The 20,776-nt window shown below is 39.2% G+C and overlaps 1 protein-coding gene across 4 annotated transcripts in view; it reads left to right on the top strand.

Moving 5' to 3' along the window:
* The window catches only part of PIK3R1 (phosphoinositide-3-kinase regulatory subunit 1), an 87,695-nt gene that overhangs the window by 43,610 nt on the left and 23,309 nt on the right, over positions 1-20,776 (top strand). For all 4 annotated transcript variants that reach the window (XM_063623174.1, XM_055251453.2, XM_063623175.1 and 1 more), the window contains exons 3-4: positions 15,855-15,947; positions 16,404-16,478. In XM_063623174.1, coding sequence (XP_063479244.1) covers positions 15,855-15,947; positions 16,404-16,478 — 168 coding nt within the window. The remainder of the gene's footprint in view (positions 1-15,854; positions 15,948-16,403; positions 16,479-20,776) is intronic.

The raw sequence follows: 20,776 nt of genomic DNA, 5'->3' as shown, positions 1-20,776 counted from the left end.
TACTTGTCCTGTGGTACAGAGCCTGCTTCTCAGGGTGTGGCCACTCCAGGGAGAGGGAAGACATGCTTTATGGGGCCTCCTCAGCCATCACTGTGATATGTGCCACCAGGAACCCAGGACCCCAGGACCTTTCATGGTCCAGTCTGAGGTGGGAGCACCACAGAAGCAAGAGCTGCCTGGCCCAGCCAAGCCCAGATTACCCTAAAATCTTACTGCTTTTTTCCCTTCAGCATTTTAAATTATAGGAGCAAGTAAAAGTGTACATAACGCAAGGCAATCTGAACAGGTGGCTGATAGCTGCTCCAATCAGAGGAAGAGCCATGAAGTTCCCCCTACCCACACATTTCACCCCATCTTGTCTACCAAAAATCACGTGGAAATGCAGACATAACCATGGAGGAGTAACCCATGAACAAAGGGCTGGTAATTACAATTTAATGTTGTTCTTTTTACCCCTTTGGCTGGCTGGCTGTGCAAAGGCAGGCCCCACACGGGAGTAATGTATTTGACAGCCAGTTGGGGTGGGGAGAGATGGGCTGTACTACACTTTGAATTTATTATGTTCTGCTAATACTTTTACTCCTATGCTGGAAAGTTATGTTTTCCTTCCTTTGTTAGACAATTTTTGCAGAGTAGTTTAACATTTTCAAACATTTACTATATATAGCACTTTTAAAATCCAGGAACTGTCATTTCCAAAGAAGATTCCATGTCTATAATATTAATTCCCTGTCCTCTCCTCATTGCCTTTTTCAGACATCCACTGTAGATAGCCTCTGTTCCCCAGGAACTAACATTTCCAAAGGAAACCCCCTTGCCTATAATTCCGTGTTCTCTTCTTGTTGCCTCTCCTGAATAATAATTTTTGCTTCAGTACCTTTTAGCTATTTATAATGTTATCGTATAATCTGAGTTTGGGAACTGCTTGCCACTTCCAGTTTCTGATACCCAAAACAAATTTTATGCTTAGAGAAAACAATAGCATCCTGACTTTTTAGAAGACATAGTTTTCCCTTGGGGATCCAAAGTGGAAGCAGATATTTGAGCTGTGAACAGATTTTTTTTAGAAGAGTCAATTAGCTGGGTTGAAGCTTCACAGTCTATGCACTTGGAGTCAGGTTTTAGGACTAAGAGCAAGCACTGTGGGCACCTGTTGTAAGAAAACATCTGACAGCACGAGGTGCTAAATTGCTTCAAAATCCTCCACAGCTCGTGGGGATGCTACCTTTTTAGTAGGAGTTTGAAGCCCAGAATGCACTTAATATTGTCCACACAGTTGAAAAATAGGTTCCATGTTCTGTAAGAATGGATTCATTAAACTGCATGTTCTGGAAAAGGGATGTATTAGAGATTTTGAATTTGAGGATCCTGTGTTATATACATCTCTGAGCCATCTTATCAAGAAGAAAAGCAGCTCCTTAAGGTGCCTGCCTCTTCCTCTAATACTATGTACATATTTCCACCTCTGCCCTCTTTATTTTCATTTGTCTTGTAGCCAGTATCGGACATGTTAATGACCACTAACTTTATAAATGAAATTATTGCAGCTCGTAATGTCAAGATGTGAACCTAAGCAGGCCTTAGGTTTTCTGACTTAATAGCCGAACCATACCAGTCTTTCCCTGATCATTGAACCTTCTGTCTTCTGCAGTCAGCAGACCGCCTCTAATGAGAGGTGCACAGACACTTTAGATGCTTATTTTAAGGGACGCCAGTGGCAGATGGAGAGCCATCAGATGAAACTGTTACTAATCACGCCATTTCTGAAGATGTTCTGACTCCACACCCTGCATTGTGACAAATGCCAGGATGCCAAGTTCCTAGTATTCTAGCAGGTTCTTAGTATATAATGAACACTATCAGTGCCCCCAGCTCCCCTGTCAACTTCGACTACTAAATGCCTTCCAATAGAGTTAAGCTGTTTTTATCTAATACATGCTAACAGTAAAAGGACACAAGACCCTCTTATTTGACCCTCTTAGCATCTAAGGAATATGATACTTTTTTTCTTTCTACATACCTGTGAATTCAAATCTAACACATTCTCTAAGTAACCAAGTTCACCCTAAAGAAAAATTGAAGGCCGTCCTCTAGAGCCGTGCTGCTCAGTGTAGGAGCCACCAGCCACATGGTCAAAGCCACACAGAGCCACTGAAAGGTGGCTGCTATAAATTGAGATGTGCTGTGAGCATAAAACGAGAGAAATGAAGACTAACATATCTGCTTAATAATTTTTATATTGATTATATGTTGATTATATTTTGGATATATGGGGTTAAATAAAAGATTAAACTTCACCTTTTGTTTTTGCTTGTGATGTGGCTACTAGAAAATGTAAAATTACATGTGTGGCTTACAGCGAGACCCCACTATTTACAGAGCACTGAAAGTCATTCTTCCTCTTAATTCCTCATCTAAACTCTACTCATTGACTATTTTGTGTATCTGCATCTTTTCTTCCAAAATGAATGATCAGCTGCTAGAAGGCATGACTATGGAAACAGTTTATCTTCTACTGTGATTTTTCAAGAGTGAGGAAGTTTGGTTGTCACCATGGGTGTGGGGGGAGGGGTTATGTTCTCACTTGGTAAACATAGACCAGATATGCTAAACATCCCATAGAATATCTTGGACAAAGAAAATTACAGTAAGTAGAGAAATGGATCAAAAGTGGCTATTCTTCAACTCTCTACTTTCCAGGTCTTTTTGGCTAGAGAACTCTTTTTCTAACTTTTTTTTTTTTTTTTTTTTTGAGACGGAGTCTCACTCTGTCACCCAGGCTGGAGTGCAGTGGCGCAATCTCGGCTCACTGCAAGCTCCGCCTCCCGGGTTCACGCCATTCTCCTGCCTCAGCCTCTCCGAGTAGCTGGGACTACAGGCGCCCGCCACCACGCCCGGCTAATTTTTTTTTTTTTTTGTATTTTTAGTAGAGACGGGGTTTCACCGTGGTCTCGATCTCCTGACCTCGTGATCCACCCGCCTCAGCTTCCCAAAGTGCTGGGATTACAGGCGTGAGCCACCGCGCCCGGCTCTCTTTTTCTAACTTTGTTGCCTGGCTCTTGGCAGTCAATGTCCAAAGCAGTGCACTGAGCTGCCTCCCAAAAGGGGCACAGTTTGTAAGGAAACCATATGCCCTATGGGACCTCATGGGATGACACTCAGTTAGTACAAAAGGATCTCTTGGAAGGGAGCTGCCTTTACGTCCTCTAGACCAGGTCATCTCTTATCAGTTAAATCCTGGTGCTGAGTAGTCCAGCTGTGTGAGCCTGGACAGATCACTTCTGAACCTGTTTTTCCTCTCTATACAATGACAATGATGATAAAACCTTTCTTATAATGTTGTGAAAGATTATATTTTCTGAGATAATTTTAGTAAAGCAACTTAGCATAGAGTCTGATACATATTAAGTACGTTGTGTATGTTGGCCATGATTATTATTGGCTTCTTGGTAATGAAAGCATCAAATACTAAGGGCAGCTTTTAGTATATTATATCTGATCTTGTGTGATCAGAAATACCACAATTTTGAGAATTATTTTCCAAAGAATTAAATGACTCTCAGAGGGGAATGGATAAACCCACAGAGGTTTTGGAAATGGAGCAGTTTCCTCTAAGTATCATGACTTCTAATTAAGCCCCTTTATCTGTTTTCCCCCTGACGTTTGTGCTCACTGTGCAGATCATGAGCTAATTTTGCATGGACTCTCCCCTCCCGCCGTCTCTTAGAGCCCAGCAGTGCTATGCATGCATTGGTTAAAAATCTCACACTGTCCAAATGAATTGCATTTATTGGCAATTTGATGCTGAAACTCAGAGAAGAGGAGAAAAAAAATCAAAGATGAAGTGGAAAGACAAAGGCCCTTGGATGTAGCCAGACAGAGGCTGTAATATCTGCTCTGCCAAACACTAGTTAAGTGATCTTGGTGTAGTCACCAAACCTCTTGAGTCTCTTTCCCACATACAAAATGAGGTTGATGTATTTCACAAGGCTGTTATCATGACTCAAGGAAATAAACTAAATGACTAGGGCAGCGACAGTTCACATCTCTCTCTTCATGTTGCTCTCAATTTCATGATCTCCTCCTCCCCACAACCCCATGATTTATAGAAGCCAAGTTACATTCTCTGATTTATAGCTGTTGTAACTTTGGAATACATTTAAGAACATGGAATTAGTTGTCTTTTGTTAGATCCACATACAGAAGTCACAGAAATGTTTTCGTCATTTTGAATTCTACTGTTCATTCTGGCAAAGTGAAAATGTATACCAAAACACTATTTTAAGCCACCTATCCCCTGGGTTAGAAATTATAAGTTAGTGTAGCCCAGTGAAGTATAATTAAATGTTGCTATTCTCCCATTTATTTAACTTCCTTCCCTCCATATTTGAAGTAATTTTTGCTTGGTGCCAACTCCAGTCATTCTCCAGATGCCTGTGATTTCCTCCAGATTTTCAACACACAGTGGCTAAAGATAATATAGAATTATTTTTTAAGTAATTTGTGATTAAATGTAAATTTAGTAATTTTATGTTGGGACATGTGATCTCCTTGACATTTTCTCCAAAACACAGAATTTAAGAACTAGAAATGATTTTAGAACATCTAGTTAAACCATTACCACTTCACTGTTATGACAGTGAGGCCCGGAGACATTAAATGTTTTGCCCAAAGTTACCAACATGTTGTTGGCAGAAAAATCTGGAACATATGGCCTCATCTATTGTCTAATTTTTTTCTACTAGTGCACAGTGCCTTTTCAATTGCTTTTTATATGATATAGTGACAATCATAAGTAGGGGATTTAATCAATACTCTTTTTTTTTAAAAAAGTCACAGAAAGAAAGCAATTGTATTGAAAACCCCTTTCTAGTTTTTCCAGTAGGTTACATTAAATGGCCCCAAAAAGTAATTTATGGGCTAAAATGAATGTCTTCAGAAGGCTAACATAAAAGATGACCAACGGGGAAACCTGAAAGAGCCTTTTAGGTAATTTGCTTAACTTCTAGCCCTTTTTAAAAAATTACTCAAGCTCCTGTTAGAGCCAACAAAAAAACATCTGTTGTTTTATTTATAGCCACAATTTCTAAGAAGCATATTCTATAGCAGATGAAAAAGTAGTTGACAGCTTATAATTCATAAAGTTACTGAGGCCTAATCTGATAGAACAAAATGTACAAACTCCCTCCCGTGGTTCAGACCCTATCACTTCCCTTTCAGCTGAAGACAGAAATGGTGCAACAGAGAAGTGGAGCATAGGTTGTTACGGTTGTTAAGGAAGAGGCGACTCTGAGATGATAATGCAGAAAGGAGCACCCCGCAGTGATAAATGATTGCTTTCACCTCTGGGCCGTTCACCAGCCTGGGTCACTGCTACTTTTTCATTAACATTGTATGGACTTTCATTATAGGAAGCCAACATTTTGCTGTGTTCAATCTACAGATTGTTAACAACGTATTTCCATCAGGAAGCTAAAGTGTTAATTAAAATGACTGATTGAATAGTTCCCCCTCTGAGGGAAGCTTTTAGTTTGCCCCTTCCTTTCACCAGTTAGCTCTAGTCTATATTGACATAACTTTCTCCCTGCTGACCCTTAAGCAATTATTAGAATTCACTCATTACTCAAATATCACCTCTCTGTATCTGTTGGCTTATTTCTGAGAATCTTTTTGAGAACACGCCCAGGCTTCTTTCTATAATTTTTATATATATATATATATATATATATATATATATATATATTCTACATTTTAGTTCTGCTATATCTGTAGCGCCTTCTGTATATCACAGTTTTGTGTGTTGTTTTTTTTTAAGTGCATTGGTTTGGCACAAATAACTATAGTACTATTTATTACCCTGAGCTTTTTTGAGAATGTAGTGATAGGGTTCAACATCTGCCCAAACTGACCCATCTAAAATTATAATTCTAAAACCATAACCAGAAGAAGCCCGTTAATTTCTTTAGCAGAGAGGTGAGTAGCCTCTTGTTCATTTCACTACTGATCATAGTCTATTGTGAGATATGAAGATGTATTAGCCCACCAGAATTAATCACCTTTGTCTGAAGTAGTGAAAGTATATTGCTTCATTTTGTTAAACTCTGATTCCTTCCACAATTGTTAAGGATTGTGTTTACTTTTATCTCAAAATTGTTACCTTTTAATATATATAGTCTTATATCAGTGATCTTTTCAAACTTGTAAAATGAAGTCTGAATAAATATTATTTTCTTATGCATTTTTTCTGCACCAGCTAATAGGGAATTTTCTGTACAATGTTTTCAGGCCTCTTGCCTTTCTTGCCTTTATTTTTCTTTGCGATTCCGCACACAGGTCGTTGCTTTCCCTGTCTCTCCCTTTTTGATCATGGGTGCTTCAACTCCCTTCATATATTTGTTAAGCATATTTTACTAAGATTTCATTTTGGGATGCTTGCAAATATACATTACAAAATATATATTTTTAAAAAGTGATTTGCAGGGCCCTCAGTCCATCTGATGATTAACTAGAAGAGTCTTTTGTACCTTGCTAAAAGTGATAAGTTAGCCAGCTATATTTAGCTGGATAAAACCCATTACATCCTTGGGGAAGAATGTGCTTTGTTTAGCTTTATGAGAAAATATTTAATAAATGCTGTCTTGAAAATATTTAGCCTGGCTGAGTGGGCTGGCAAGGCTTCAATACTGATAAAGCAGAGGTGATGGTGAGAAGCTGGCCTGCCAGTCCAAGCTCAAGTTGAAAAAACGCACCTCTTGTCACTAAGGGTTGCAACTGTCGCCAAGTGCTTGTCCATCAGTGTCACGTAAAGATTTTTTAACCTCATATATGGCGTCATGCAGTGTTTTCTGCCTAAAAAGGCAACCTAGATTCACAGAGTGGTTACACTTGGCTTTGAAGTCCCATCTGTTCTGTAAAATCCTAGCTTTATTTCTTACTGCTGGTATGACTTTAGGTAACTTGTTTAACTTTTCTTAATCTCAGTTTTCTCATCTGTAAAATGGGGACAATGATAATTCCTTAGATCGTTGTACAGATTAAATGAGATTAAACGCTGAGCAGACTTTCTTACACTAAGTGTTCACTACATGGGAATTAGCAGTAGTAGTGATTTGTAATCAGCCTAACATTTTCTGTCCCTTCCTAACTCCTCCCACCCCACAGGAAATACAAAGAGCAAAGTCCTCTTGAATGTGGTGAGGTGGGAAAGGCTCTGGCATGGGCATCAGGAGGCCTGGGTCCTCGGCTCGAACTTCCTCTGGGACCTTGGGCAAGTTGTGGCTCACATAGTCCCTCTCCACTCATCAGTACACAATGCACAGGGCAGCAGAGCTCCTGGCTGCTAGTCTGTCTTTTGATACCTAATTCTTTGTGGTATCAGACCGAATTTCATATGCTAGCTAGACCCTCCAGTCCATCAGTATCATTTGGGGTCTGGTGTAAGATCAGCCTGTGAAACTCAGGCATGTAGGCAACAAGTTATCAGTAAGAAGGTCCATCGCTGGGATTCTGTCTCCCACAGTGGTCTGGATTTCCTCTCTGTGGCTGGTGGGCTCAGCCCCAATCCTTGCTACTCAAAGTGTGATTGTGGTCTGAGGACCGACAGCATGGGCATCACCTGGGAGCCTGTTGGAAATGCAGAATCCCAGACTGCATCCCGACTTCCTGAACCAGGTTATTAATATGTACATTAAAGTTGGGGAACCACTGCCTCCAACTACTGCCCTTGGGAATATTCTGACATGCAGAGGGTATTTATTTACTAAATACTTACAGAATTTGTGTTTGACATTGACATTTTCTAGACAAGGTTCCATTCCTCTCTTTGGGTGTAGTGTACTGATGTGTTCGGTCAGGGTTACCATAACAAAACACCACAGACTGGTGTTTATGTCTGTACCACCATAGACATTTAGAAATCTATTTCTCACAGGGTGCCAGTGTGGTTGGGTTCTGGTGAGGGCCTTCTCCCTAGCCTCCAGGCTGCCGCCTTGTCACTGGGATCTCACATGGGAAGGGTGGTGAGAAAGGTCTCTGGTGCTGCTTCTTATAAAGGCACTAATCCCATCGTGAGAGCACTTGCCCTCATGACTTCCTGTAAACTCAGCTGCCTCCCAAAGGCCCATCTCCAAATATTATCACATTGAGGGTCAGGGCGTCAACATGAATCTGGGGGGAAGGGACACAATTCAGTCCGTAGCAACTGACTTCCACATCTGACTTTAAAAAGCATCTTTAAAAAAAATGTGCTGGCAGATAAATATGTAAATAAAGCAAATATGATAAAATGCTAATCGTAGAATCTAGGTGAAAGATAATGTGGGCGTTCACTAAACAATTCTTTCAACTTTTCAGGATATTTAAAAATGTCAGAGAAAAAACCCCTACTCTCTGTAGTTATTTAAAAGGAATCTGGTGCTGCTTTTTTCTCATTTCCATCCAGGCTTTCTTAAGAGTGCTTGTTCGGTCTGGCTGGACAAACTTGTGTTTTTGGCAGTTCCTCTCTTCTCTTCCCACTCACTTTCTCCTTGGTCAGCCAGTGGCCTGCTTCTGCACTGTCAGTGAGGTCCCAGCCTGGATCCAAAGCTTCTTTCTGGTCTCTAGTCTGCCAGTAGCATCTTTCCGTCCAGTTCCTCTCCATCACCCTGCCCTCTCCTAATACTAATCAGGGGATCCTTCAATTGCTTGTGACATCGCAGCTTCTCAAGTTACATTTTACAACTCTGCTTTATTATTTTTAAGCATCTCTAACGTGACATTGTATAAGTTTGACTCTGAAATTTATCATCACATGTAAGTAGGAGAGAAGTGTCTCCACAAGTTTGCCCTCAGCCAGAGATAGGGTGGTTCATCTGGAATGCCCCTGCCTTTCTCTGGTTATTAATAGGGGCTCCTATTGCTTTTCCATTTACAGTGTTAATTATCTGCATTTCAAAGTAGTTCATAACGAGAGAGAATATATTAACTTGTTATTTGGGGAGGAAGTACAAAAACTGCTATTATCAAGATCATTCAACTTGAACATAATCAGAAAGTATTAAGGTTATTCCCTTGTGGGATTGACCATCAGATATCTGTGTGTTTCATAACACCCTTATTGCAGATACCTTTTAAAGAAGGGAGGCTTGCGGGAAGTGTTGGGAAACTTACTATAAGCTTCTTTCCTTGACTGGCGCTTGTATACTCTGGCGCAGGGAAGACAAGCCCAAACAATACATAGGCACTACTTAAGAGCTTTGTGACATTGGCCAAATAGTTGCCTTGCCTTTAAATTGGGGATAATAGAGACTATACACCTTTGAACTGCTATGAAAAATAAATGAAAATATTTCTGTAAAATACTTACTGTGGGAATGTGGCTTCTAGTTGATGTTCAGTACTAATCATTCAGCAAACAGCCTACCGCCCACTGCGTGGTATGGCCTGTGATTTGTCTTTTTTCTTTTTTGGGTTTTCTAGGTCATACTTCTTAGGAAATCTTTCTTAGCACACCGAAAGACCAACTTTCCTTATAAATCACTGGCTTCAAAAATCCTGTGGACTCAGGTATAAATTATTTTTCTGGTGAGGAGAGGAGGAAGCCCCTTTCTTCGCCATTTACATCCTGCCTAGCATTTTAATTTGCTATACACTGTAAATTGGTAATCTTAGAATCAAACTCCAATTTAGGTGATAAGGATCACAATTAATTAGGCTAGCCTGTCAAAGATTAAATGTAATCTTGCATTTCAGTTACCTCTTAACTCTGAGGCTTTAGCTAAGGCTGTCAGAAACAAAGCTGTTAGGTCTGCTTAGGTTTAATAAGGTCTTTGCCTGCTGTTTGTTTTCTGTACTAGTCTGTTGTCCAGAAATAAAATGAATGGACAGAGGATCTCAAATCCCTTTCATTTGTTTTTAGCTGTGCAGCAGGAGAGATAAATGGGAGAAGATAAACTTAACGATATTAAAGACTAATTAGGGTATCTGAGGAGATTTGCAAACTTCTAGTTTAAATCTGTTGGCAACTCTTTTAATTCCCTCGTGCTAGTTATCTCTGAAAATAATGTAGTTATGGCTGAAGATTTATTTCCACATCTACTCTTTGTACTCTCATTTTCAGTTGCGCATACTTTTTTTCTCCTTCCTGCAAAAAGTTCTTGTTTCGGCCACGCTCAATATAATTTAGCACACAGTCATTCCAACTTCATTTTGTCTTCACATTCAGAAAACTGAAGTCTAATATCTCAAATATATTAGTATTGTGGTCCTTTTGGGGAAAAGTGTGATAAATTGAAAATATTTTGGTTTTGACTTCTGAAGATTTTGAGTATTGTTTATATAGACAAAGGCAAAATGCAAATATGCTTCCAGCTTGCTTCCTTAGAAAAGTATTGAGAAGAGTCTGTCTAAGTATGATAATTTCTGGTCTTAAAACCTGCAATTGCAATCGGGTATTTCCATAATCTAAACAATAATAAAGATTACATGACTAATTCTAACAATAATAACTACCTATTAGTTTGTGCTTTCTACATACTGGGCATGATGCCTGTCATGTTTATATATATATATTATTCATTTAATCCTTATTACTACACATAATTACTCCCATTTTACAGATGAATAAATGGGATTCAAGTTAATTAACTTGCCCAAGATTACTGAATTCAGTAAGTGGCAAAGCCAGGATTAAAACCTAAGCCTCCTTGGCTTTAAAGCTCTGCTTCTAATCACTTTTTTACTACTGATTAAACAGATGTGTCCCAAAATTAAGGAACTCATGGTTGGAGTTTTTGCTTTGTTTTTGCCTAGTCAAAGAGCACAGGCCATCATTTGTTGTAACATCACCCATAAAGCTTAATAAGATTAAAGTTCAGGGTGTTAATCATTGCAAGCATAAAGTATGAATATGCTTTAAAGGTTTATTTAAGAAAAGAATTGGGATTAGATTTGCCCACCAGAATATACATTTTTCACCTGAAGTCCTGAGAGAGATTCAGACAGAAATAGCTTTGACTCAGCAGCAGTTAGCAGACAGACTAACATCTTGATATAATATTGATCCACACTTTGCATATGCACTTTCTTTTCTTTGTATTACATTTTTAGAGGTAAGTGGCAGTTTTTCACACACTTCCAAACTGCTTCCATCAGTAATGAAATATTTGGCTTGGGCAGCCTCTGGAGTCCCAGTGTTTCAGCTTAAACTTTCCGCTGGGCCCTGCCAGGCACTAACTTCAAAATATCTTTTTTTATGGTGAATGCCTCCCGAAGGTGCAGCTGTGTGGTGGTTTCATTTTGCACTTCATAACGGTGTTGGCACCACTTAATGCAAAGAATGCCACTGTCTCCCACACACCGCTGGTGCCCAAGGACTGTCGAGGCCTGTCCATGTTAGTGGTTTGGGAAGGGCTGAAGTTTGGAGAGAAGGCTCTTTTTCTATTCCATGTGATTGGCTGTCACCAGGGCAAAGGGGGAAAACTAGAACCAGTGGAAAATGCAGCATCGGATGTGTCATCAAATATTCTTCCCACAACCTGGGACACCTAGTTCATTGGTGTTCTGGTCAACATTGAAGGCTGAATCCTCCTTTCTTTTGAAATAATGCATGTCTTGGATTCACCACTTTTAAACCTTTCTGCTGATCTTTATCCTTTTCTTTCTAAGCAATACTGATTTCTTTCCATGAAAAATGATTTAGCTAGTGAAAAACTGAGATTGGGTTGTAGTAAAGGAATCAACAAATTTGCCCAGATTCTTAAGAGTGGAGTTGGTTCTCCAGACTTACACACTGTGCTACAGCAAGCTTCACAACCAAAACCCATTACTTATTCAGGTATAAAAATCAAAAGCTGAACTGTAATGAGAATTTATATATAAACTGTTGGAGGATGGTGCTCTGTTAATTTGTGTTTGCTCCATACCCCACCCTATATAATTGATAATATTTGATTCTTTTTATATTTAGTCCTATTATTTTTTGGTTTATCAAACTTTGTAACATGGTGCTTTATCGTGGACTTTTCAAAGAACAACTTGCCAAATTTGGTAATTCCTAGCAATTGTCATTTCCTGTTGGAATTTCTTAAAGTGGAATCTAATGGAAAAGTAATTCTTGACCTTGTGTATTTAGTAAAATTAAAGGCATGGTTGATTTCAGGATTGTCATAAAAATTAATATTTTGTTTTAAAGGACTTTTTAGACTTTCAGTGGTAATTGATCGTATAGTTGGAAGTAGATGATATACACTTTAAAGCTTTTTGGGTAGAACTTTCACATTCCCCGTGTCTAAATATTTTAAAGAGGAAATGGATTGACTCACAGACATTTTTTACTAAGGAATAGAAAATCTTTGAATTGCTATTTAAAAAAAAAATCCTTGTAAAATTTACCATTTTAAACTCCGTTTGCAAAATCCTGATCAGCTATGATGATTCATACATTTGAGCGATAAAGCTTTTTTCAATATTAAAAATTCAATGGGGAGTCACTGAATACATTACAAAAAGAGTACTTACACTTCCTAGTACCTATGTGTATTTTTTTTTTTCTTTTTAAAGCAATCTGTTGTGCATTTTGAGAAAAGTTCCAGTGTTCTCACAGATCCTGACTTGGTGTAGCACAGTGCTTTTCAGAAACTTCGTCCAACACCTGAATGAGTAATGTGTAAAACATAATGTTTTGTAGCTCAGGATACTGCAGGTAAACTAACAGTTTTTGCCGAAAAAACATTGAAAAGACAAAGGAAAGCAAAGAAGTTTTGCTTTTTTAAAAACATTTTTCAAGCTTAATGAAGAAAGAGAGAGCTGGAAACCCTTTTGTATGGAGCATTTGCCAGCCCAGCAATATAACAACTTTTGGGTGCATATTTCAATCACAATTAGATGAAATCTTTAATTAGCATTTAATTTAACTTTCATATTTGCCTGCAGAAATGATTGTGTTGATAAGACTCTGGAATGAGACAAACCTTTATTAAGTAATTCCATTTTCAGAGCCAACATTATAGTTTTTTTTAATTAAAAAAAATGCCTGTGTAATTTATGAGAAAAGGGGAAGAGGAATTGGCATATTGGTTGCATGAGAGTTGCATGGATATGTATTTACTATTTAATCTTTAGCTTTTTGAGATTTGGGGTGTGCTAAGTCTTGTTACTTTGAGAGGCCTAAGGAATGACACAATAATGGATCTTAATTAATAACACTTTTCTACATCATTTCTCTACCTTTATATTTCCCTTCTATTATATATGCTGATAGGATGATATTTCATTGTATTCAGTGTAGAAGGTGTTTGTGACAGAGGATACTTTTGGGAGTTGATATTAAGGCAAAGGGAATTGGTTTATAATTTATCAGAGGAAATGAAATGGTGTGCTCTTTCATTTTATAATCTTTCCTTTAAAATTTTATGCTTTTAATTGGACTATGAAACCTTTAAGACGTTTGCATTTGAAGTGCTTTTCAGATATATTTACATTTTAACATATAGAGATTTGAGCGATGTCATTGCTGGATTTTTTCATAGGATCACCCACATGAATTTTCTTATCAAAAGAGTACGTCCTGAAGCTTATTTCTAACCCCAAACAGATTACTAGCCCATTCCTGGATGTTCTGATTCTGAAGATTTAGGGTGGTACCTGGGAATCAGTATTTCCAGCACGTTCTCCAGGTGGTGCTTAGCTCCGGCAGGTGTGGGAGACACTGGAGAGAGGTGAAGTTCCCACCCAACCCTCTGTACAGTGACTGGAAAGTTAATGGCTGGCCGTTTGTGCTTTTATGAAACCTAAGATGTGTTACAGTGATGTTGCAGTAGGACAAAGTCACTCAAGAAATTGAGTGGTAAACATTGCAGGGCTTTGAGTTCAAATATTGGTTAGCTCTATGTTAAGATGCCTTGTCTTCAGGGATAGCTTTAGAGTAGTGGGGTCTCTACCACAAAGCTGACTCGGGAATCTTTCATCTGCCATTGACAAAATTTGCCCTTGTGCAGGCAAGTAAGACTATACTCTCTAATTCTGTGGGCACTAGCCACATATGGTTGTTTCCATTTAAATCAGTTAAAATAAAAAATTCAGTTCTTCACCTGGAATGGCTGCATTTTACTCAATAGCCACGTGGCTAGTTATTGCTTTATTGGAGAGCACAGCTGTAGAGCATTTCCATCATCATAGCAAGCTCTAATAGTGCTACTGTAGGATTTTCCCTCATAATATAGCTCTTCTCTTTTTATCCTGGGTATTTGCAGTGGCTAATAGAATTAGGTGGAAAGATCATGCATCCATCTATGTACTGCACATTGCATACTGCAATCTGAAAGAATGTTTTTGCAAAACGACTTAATCATACTTCTCGGAGATCAAAATTTAATTACATTACTTTTGTAACATGAATTTGTTGTATGTTGACTTTTAGTACTTGAAATACAGGCTTAATTAAAAATTTGTTGGCCAGGTGCAGTGGCTCACACCTGTAATCCCAGCATTTTGAGAGATTGAGGTGGGCGGATTGCTTGAGTCCAGGAGTTCGAGACCAGCCTGGGCAATATGGCAAAACCCCGTCTCTACTGAAAATATACAAAAAATTAGCTGGGAGTGATGCTGTGCACTGTAGTCGCAGCTACTCAGGAGGCTGGGGTGAGAGGATCACATGAACTCAGGAAGTTGAGGCTGCAACGAGCCATGATCATGCCATTACACTCCAGCCTGGGTGACAGAGCGAGACCCTGTCTCAAAAAAGCAAAAGGAAATTTGTTTACCATAGTATATGGCTTCTAATAAAGAGCTATACTGGTAAAATCTCACAGAAACAAAATTGCAAATATTTAGTCTTTCTCAGATTATATAAATTATTCCTAGAAAAGACTGCAAGCCATGAGGCTAATAAACAGGTTGTACTTATATTTTCATAATGACTTTAATTTACCTTTATTTTGCAGTTTCACAAATTTAAGATGAATATATTTAGCTCCCTCTTCTGGCATAATTTGAGAATTTTTTTGCTTACAATGGTTTTATTTATTTTTTTGGGACTGAGAATAAGGTTATCAATGTAATGTTGAAGAATGTTATTTATGAGTGTCATCCAGTTAGATTTTTTGGTATCATTGCAAATGGTTAAAATGCATGGAAAAAGTTTATGAAAACACCACATTTTAAAAACTACTAACTGACCAAAAAATATATAAACAAATAAAGGCTTTGACAAAATTACACAGAAATTTAATTTGATATTAAGTGGGCAGTGATCGTTCATATTGGCTTCTGGATCTGAGACTCAGCCCATACCTGGCCATTTGTGAGGCTTGGGGCAAGAATGCAAAAAGAGGCCCAAGTAAGGCCCGTGCCTAAGTATTTTTGTTATAAATCATGTCAACAAACTGTTCAATAAAATCTGTCCCATCCTTTCTGGGCAGTTATTTCTTCCTAATGACCAGGAGGAGGGATCTGAATTCAGGTTCTTGGGCTCCTGAGAGTTCTGCCCTAGAGCGTGGTATTATGGGGAGAGCTGGATCCTGGTTCATCCCTGGCTTCTCCCTGCACGTCCAAACTCCCATCCATCCTGCCACTCCCCCCAACTTTGGGTCCCAGGGGTGTACCTAGACAGGGGGGTTTGCCCTGGGGAGGGTGGACCTAGGGGAAAGGCCATTTAGCAGGAAATCCTGGAGCATTACTCTGAGTAGACCCTAGGTGAGAAGCAGTGGGCATATCACTTTGGCGTGGAAAGTGCAAAAGCCCAGAGCAGGGGTTCTTCTTACTCGGGCCTGAGTTTGCAAAGTTCAGATGTAATTAAATTATTTTGTACGTCCTTCATTGTGGTCTAATGCATTCAACTATCCAAATTACATACAATGGTGGGATTTTGTTGTTTGCAGCTTTGACTCTCCCGGATCTTGCAGAGCAGTTTGCCCCTCCTGACATTGCCCCGCCTCTTCTTATCAAGCTCCTGGAAGCCATTGAAAAGAAAGGTAACCAGACTGCTAGAGGGCATCAGTTCCTTTGTTCTACCCTTATTTCATGGCTGTTATTATTTGTCTCTTGTGCATTCATTAAGTAAATTTCCTACTATCAGCCATGTCCAGATACTCGGCTGGACACTCAAACTGTTCGGGGCTAAGTACTGGGAAAAATGTCTCGGTCTATAATTTCTAACTCTAGATTATCATGTAGTTTCCATATGGAAACTATTAAATTCTTCATAATTTAATAAATATGATTAACTTTCTTCTTAGAGGCCAGATGGTTTTGCCAAAATTATCGACATGCCAGATAAGATTAATAGTAGGAGTTGACTTCCAAGAATATTTGGTACACATCTAGAACAGATACTGGATGGAAACTGGAATGTCTCTGGCAGCAGGCTCACAGGTTCTCCAGAGAGCTGTGTTTTGCATACATGGTCTGTGGTCTGTTTTGTGTCCTAGGTCTGGAATGTTCAACTCTATACAGAACACAGAGCTCCAGCAACCTGGCAGAATTACGACAGCTTCTTGATTGTGGTGAGTGTCACAGAGCTAGAAATGCAAATGGGAAAGACAGGTCTTGGCTTTCTGTTTCAGGTAATGCACACACACAAAATTGAATTTAATCTATGCAATGTTCTAAATTTAAAGGGAACTCAAATCATGCACAGTTCTCCCTGCCCTGTTATGCTAACAGTGCAAACCTTTGAAATTTTTCTCCTGAGTTGGGCTGCAAGTGTGTGCACACCTCCCTGCAGGCATGTTGGTCATCATCATAGCCATCAGGCCCTGGGCCCTGCAGAGGAGAGAAACCACATCTTGGTGTTTCTCTCGCTCTGTGTATCTACCATCTTTCCTTGACCCTGAATTTGGCTACATCTAATTCATCTGAATCAATTAAAAAAGTTTTTTAAGCCTATGTCACTTAAGAAATGTCTTTTCTGACATCCTTTTTCTTTTATTACCTTTCCCTTCCATTTTCCTTTTCCCTTTCCCTTTCTTTCTGGCTTGCCTTCTTTCTTGCTTTTTTTTGTGTTGAGTACATTAAGTAACATCATGATATTGTTATGTTCAGTGGTGTGCTGATAAACCAACTCTCTAGGAAGAAAAAGGCCCTGGTTTGTGGCATGAATATTCCCACCGGGGCTTATTTCAGGCTAACCAACATGGTGTCACTGGATGTGGAATTGGGAAGAATTGAGGACAGTTTGTTAAATAACACTAATTAATTCAGCCCAGAGGGCTTTAGTACCCCAAACACCCACTCCCTCCTTTGGCATAGAGGAAAAACTACAAATCAATTTACTTGCCAGCATTCCAGCAAGTCATCTTCTTATAAATCTCTCAAGATCCTTCATTCCCTCATAACACTTAAAAAAATTATGTACTGCCTCACATCATTTTAACTGAACTTAGGTGTTTAAGCCAAAAAGAGTGAAACCCAGTTTCAGACTCCTTCAGAGGTATAATTGTCCAAAGAATGCCCACATGATAGTAAATGAGAATTTGAAGCGTGAGGCAGTTTCAAAATGAGGCAACTTCTGAGACTTTTAGAAAAGAGGTTTTTTTGGAGAAAAGGAGGAGACTAGACCTTTATCAGTATCAGTAAATTCTTACACTTGAAATGTTCTGACCAGATGTTTTAAAAGTTAAAAAAAAGTTTAACTTCATTTTTCCTTTGTACATGGAAATCAGTTGCATGGGAACAGAGCATATCCTCTTTGCTGCTCTGCCTCCTGCACTTCCCACAGAGCAGGTCATTAGAAGTTAACATGCAGAACACTCAAGGTGAAAAGGCTTGTTTTTCGGTATTTCTGACAGCTTTATCAGGGCATTAAGGAAACGCTGAATTTTGTCCTTAGCCAATTGAAATGAAGACACATGCTTGGGTCAGAAAATTGGTCAAATTATGAACACGTTTAGTCACAGGAAGAGTTTAGACATCAGAGCCTGATGAAGTGGAAGTTATTTGAGAAACAGTGGTTAGGTTTATAATGTGATCAACACAAAATGATGCAGTTTAGTTATTTAAAAAAAAAGACTCTTCACACCACTCGTGAGATAGAGTCAACAAAGATTCACGTCAACGGTACATTTTGACCAACAGATTTCCTTCCCCAGTGAGATCAAAGCACACAGAAAACTGGTTTCATTTGGAGTCTGTGCTAAAAAAGTGAAATTTGTGCCCCCCCCCAAAAAAAATATAAATAAATAAATGATGTCCAAACTTGGGAGTGGATCTGCCAGATCTGTTTCCAACTCAAAGATTTTTCAATACATAAAAATATTGTATAATATCCTGGAGGAAGCTCCAAAATAGTCACTTACACCTAAAAAAAAAAAATTATGGCTTTTAACTAACCTTATGAATTACCAGTGTTTGAAAAGGACAGACATGGCAGACAATAGCCCACTTTTATTAGCATCTGTTATGCTAGTTCATCCACACATTAACCTTGTGATGTATGTCCTAGTAAATTTAACTCACCAGAAAAGAAAGCTGACCCTCAGGTAAATAATTGCTTTCACATTTTCCAGTGGCTGAGTGGCTAATTTTTCTGACTCCAAAAGTCCTTGATTTTTTTCTCTTTTTTAGTTTTGCCCTAAAATGAATTTTTTCTTTGTCTCATGAGAGTTTTAATGATTCAGATTTTCACCTGACAGTTTTTGGTTTCATTTAACCTAATTCAGGCTTTCTTAGCCTTGGTACTATTGACATTTTAGGCTGGACAATTCTTTGCTGGAAGAGCAGGAGCCTGTCCCGTGCATTGTGGGATGCTTAGCCACATCCCTGACCTCTACCCATGAGGTGCCAGCAGCATTCTCCCCCAGTTGTGACAATCGGAAATGTCTCCAGACATTGCCAGATGGCTCATAGTAGAGGGCAGGATCCCACTCCCACTGGGAACCACTAACCTAGGGAGAGACCTAAGGAAGAGGGGACTCCATTCCAGGGGGAGGGAGGGAGGAGTGAAGGGTTGGAGAGTTTACTGGGTACCTGTCATGAGTAGACTCAGTGAAAAGTGAGGTAGGAGAGAATGCAAACTGCTCCAACCCAGACCTAAAGATTACGTAGCTCTTCAAAAGTCATCGCATGACAGGTGTGAATAGCTAATGGAAGAGCACGTTAGGCCAGTTTCAATGCAGAAAAGGATTCTTAGAGAGCAGAAGTCAGATAAATAGAATGGACTTTGTCACTAGCTCTAGTAGAATTTGACATAAGGTAAGGTTACCCAAAGACCTCATAGGATAATTTTATTCATATACTATAAAAGTTCTTTTGATATACTTCATGTGTTAGAGAAGGGCTTTGACGAATTAACTTCACTCTAAGAGCCTTCTAGTTCAATCCACAAACATTTAACACGTTGTATGTGCTGGACACTGAGGGATGCGAGAAGAGCAGGTGACAGCCACAGTCCCTGCCCTTGACGTACCTCGGTCTAGTAGGGAGACACATAATCCCACATGATGATTATACTCCTTGGGAAGTGTCTTAATAGAGGGATGGCTCATTAGCACTGCAGAAGCACAGAGGGAAACCCTGCCTGAGGGAGGGATGTATGCATATTTATTATCTTAACGTTTATATTGCATTACCAAATGTTTTATCACATATTTTAGGATAAGCAAATTTGGTAATATTAATTTTCCGGGCAAAGAGACATTAGATGAAACACATGGGGCAAAGTGTATGGGAAACCAGAAGCACGGCCAAGAGTGGTGACCATAGAGAATTCCTGTAGCGACACACACACAATTTTATTTGACGGTATTTAATTATGCTCACAATTGCATTACCTTCAATGTAGATCCTTTATGCAAAGGATCTACTACAATGGTATTGCCCCTCCCACACTTGTTAAACATGTTATATGTCTCTGGTTAGTTGTTTGTAGGACATTTAAGTGATTTAACGCTTCGCCTCTTCACCTTTTAAATTTAATAATTCTTTTCCTCAAGTTGACCTATCCATATCCTATTCCAGACTGACTTTTCTTAGAGCTGTGTGGTTGTGTGACTCACTTTCAGAACGTCAGCCTATTTAGTGGGGCAAGTTTGGTTTATGATGATATGTCCAAGGAACTTTTGTAGTCTTAGGCTCAGCCTAGAATGATTTGTACTGTCATACTTCATTCAAGATTATCTAGGATACTACCTTCTCCCACTCATTTATACTCAAACGCTTTGCAGTAAACTTTCATACTTCCTCATTCTCTCCTAGGCCACAGCCCAGTGCAGTCAATCACTGAGTAATATGAGGTCTCAATAATATTTTGAACATTTCTAACCGCATTAGAATTCAGACCCCCATCACCTTGATTCAGAGAACTGAAACTGGTAGTTGTACTTCTAGCAGCACGCCTTTCCAGTTTATTCTTAACACTGTCATTAGTAAAGCTGTTACAAATGTAGTGTCTTGCCCGTCAGCCCACCTTTGCTGCACTGAGTACACAAGTCCCCAGATTACTTTCAAGTTATCCTTCGCATTGCTAGTGTACATCCTTCAGCAGCAGCCAAAGTCCTCTCCTTTTCTAGAGGCCCATGGTCACTCCTGCCCCCAGATCTTTGTTTCCAGCATCCCTTTTTTCTGCTGGGCATTGTGTCTTTTTCCAACCCAAGTACTTACAGTGCCATGCATAGTGAGTGCCTGGAGGGTGATTTTGATGAGTTTTACCTCCGTTACTGGATCGCGTGACCTGTTTCCTAGCTGAGGGATTTACTGGACAGGAATGCTCATCTTATTTTCTGAGATTGTCCACAGGTTAGATTAGTAATACTCAGCCAGAATTAGGGAGAAACATTCTAAAAAAGTTCAAATTATTTTCATGGAT

The sequence above is a fragment of the Symphalangus syndactylus genome, chromosome 18 (genome assembly GCF_028878055.3).
Source record: "Symphalangus syndactylus isolate Jambi chromosome 18, NHGRI_mSymSyn1-v2.1_pri, whole genome shotgun sequence".
NCBI lineage: Eukaryota > Metazoa > Chordata > Mammalia > Primates > Hylobatidae > Symphalangus > Symphalangus syndactylus.
The sequence above is the reverse complement of the archived record's forward strand: the minus strand, read 5'-3'. Positions and strand labels throughout refer to the sequence as shown.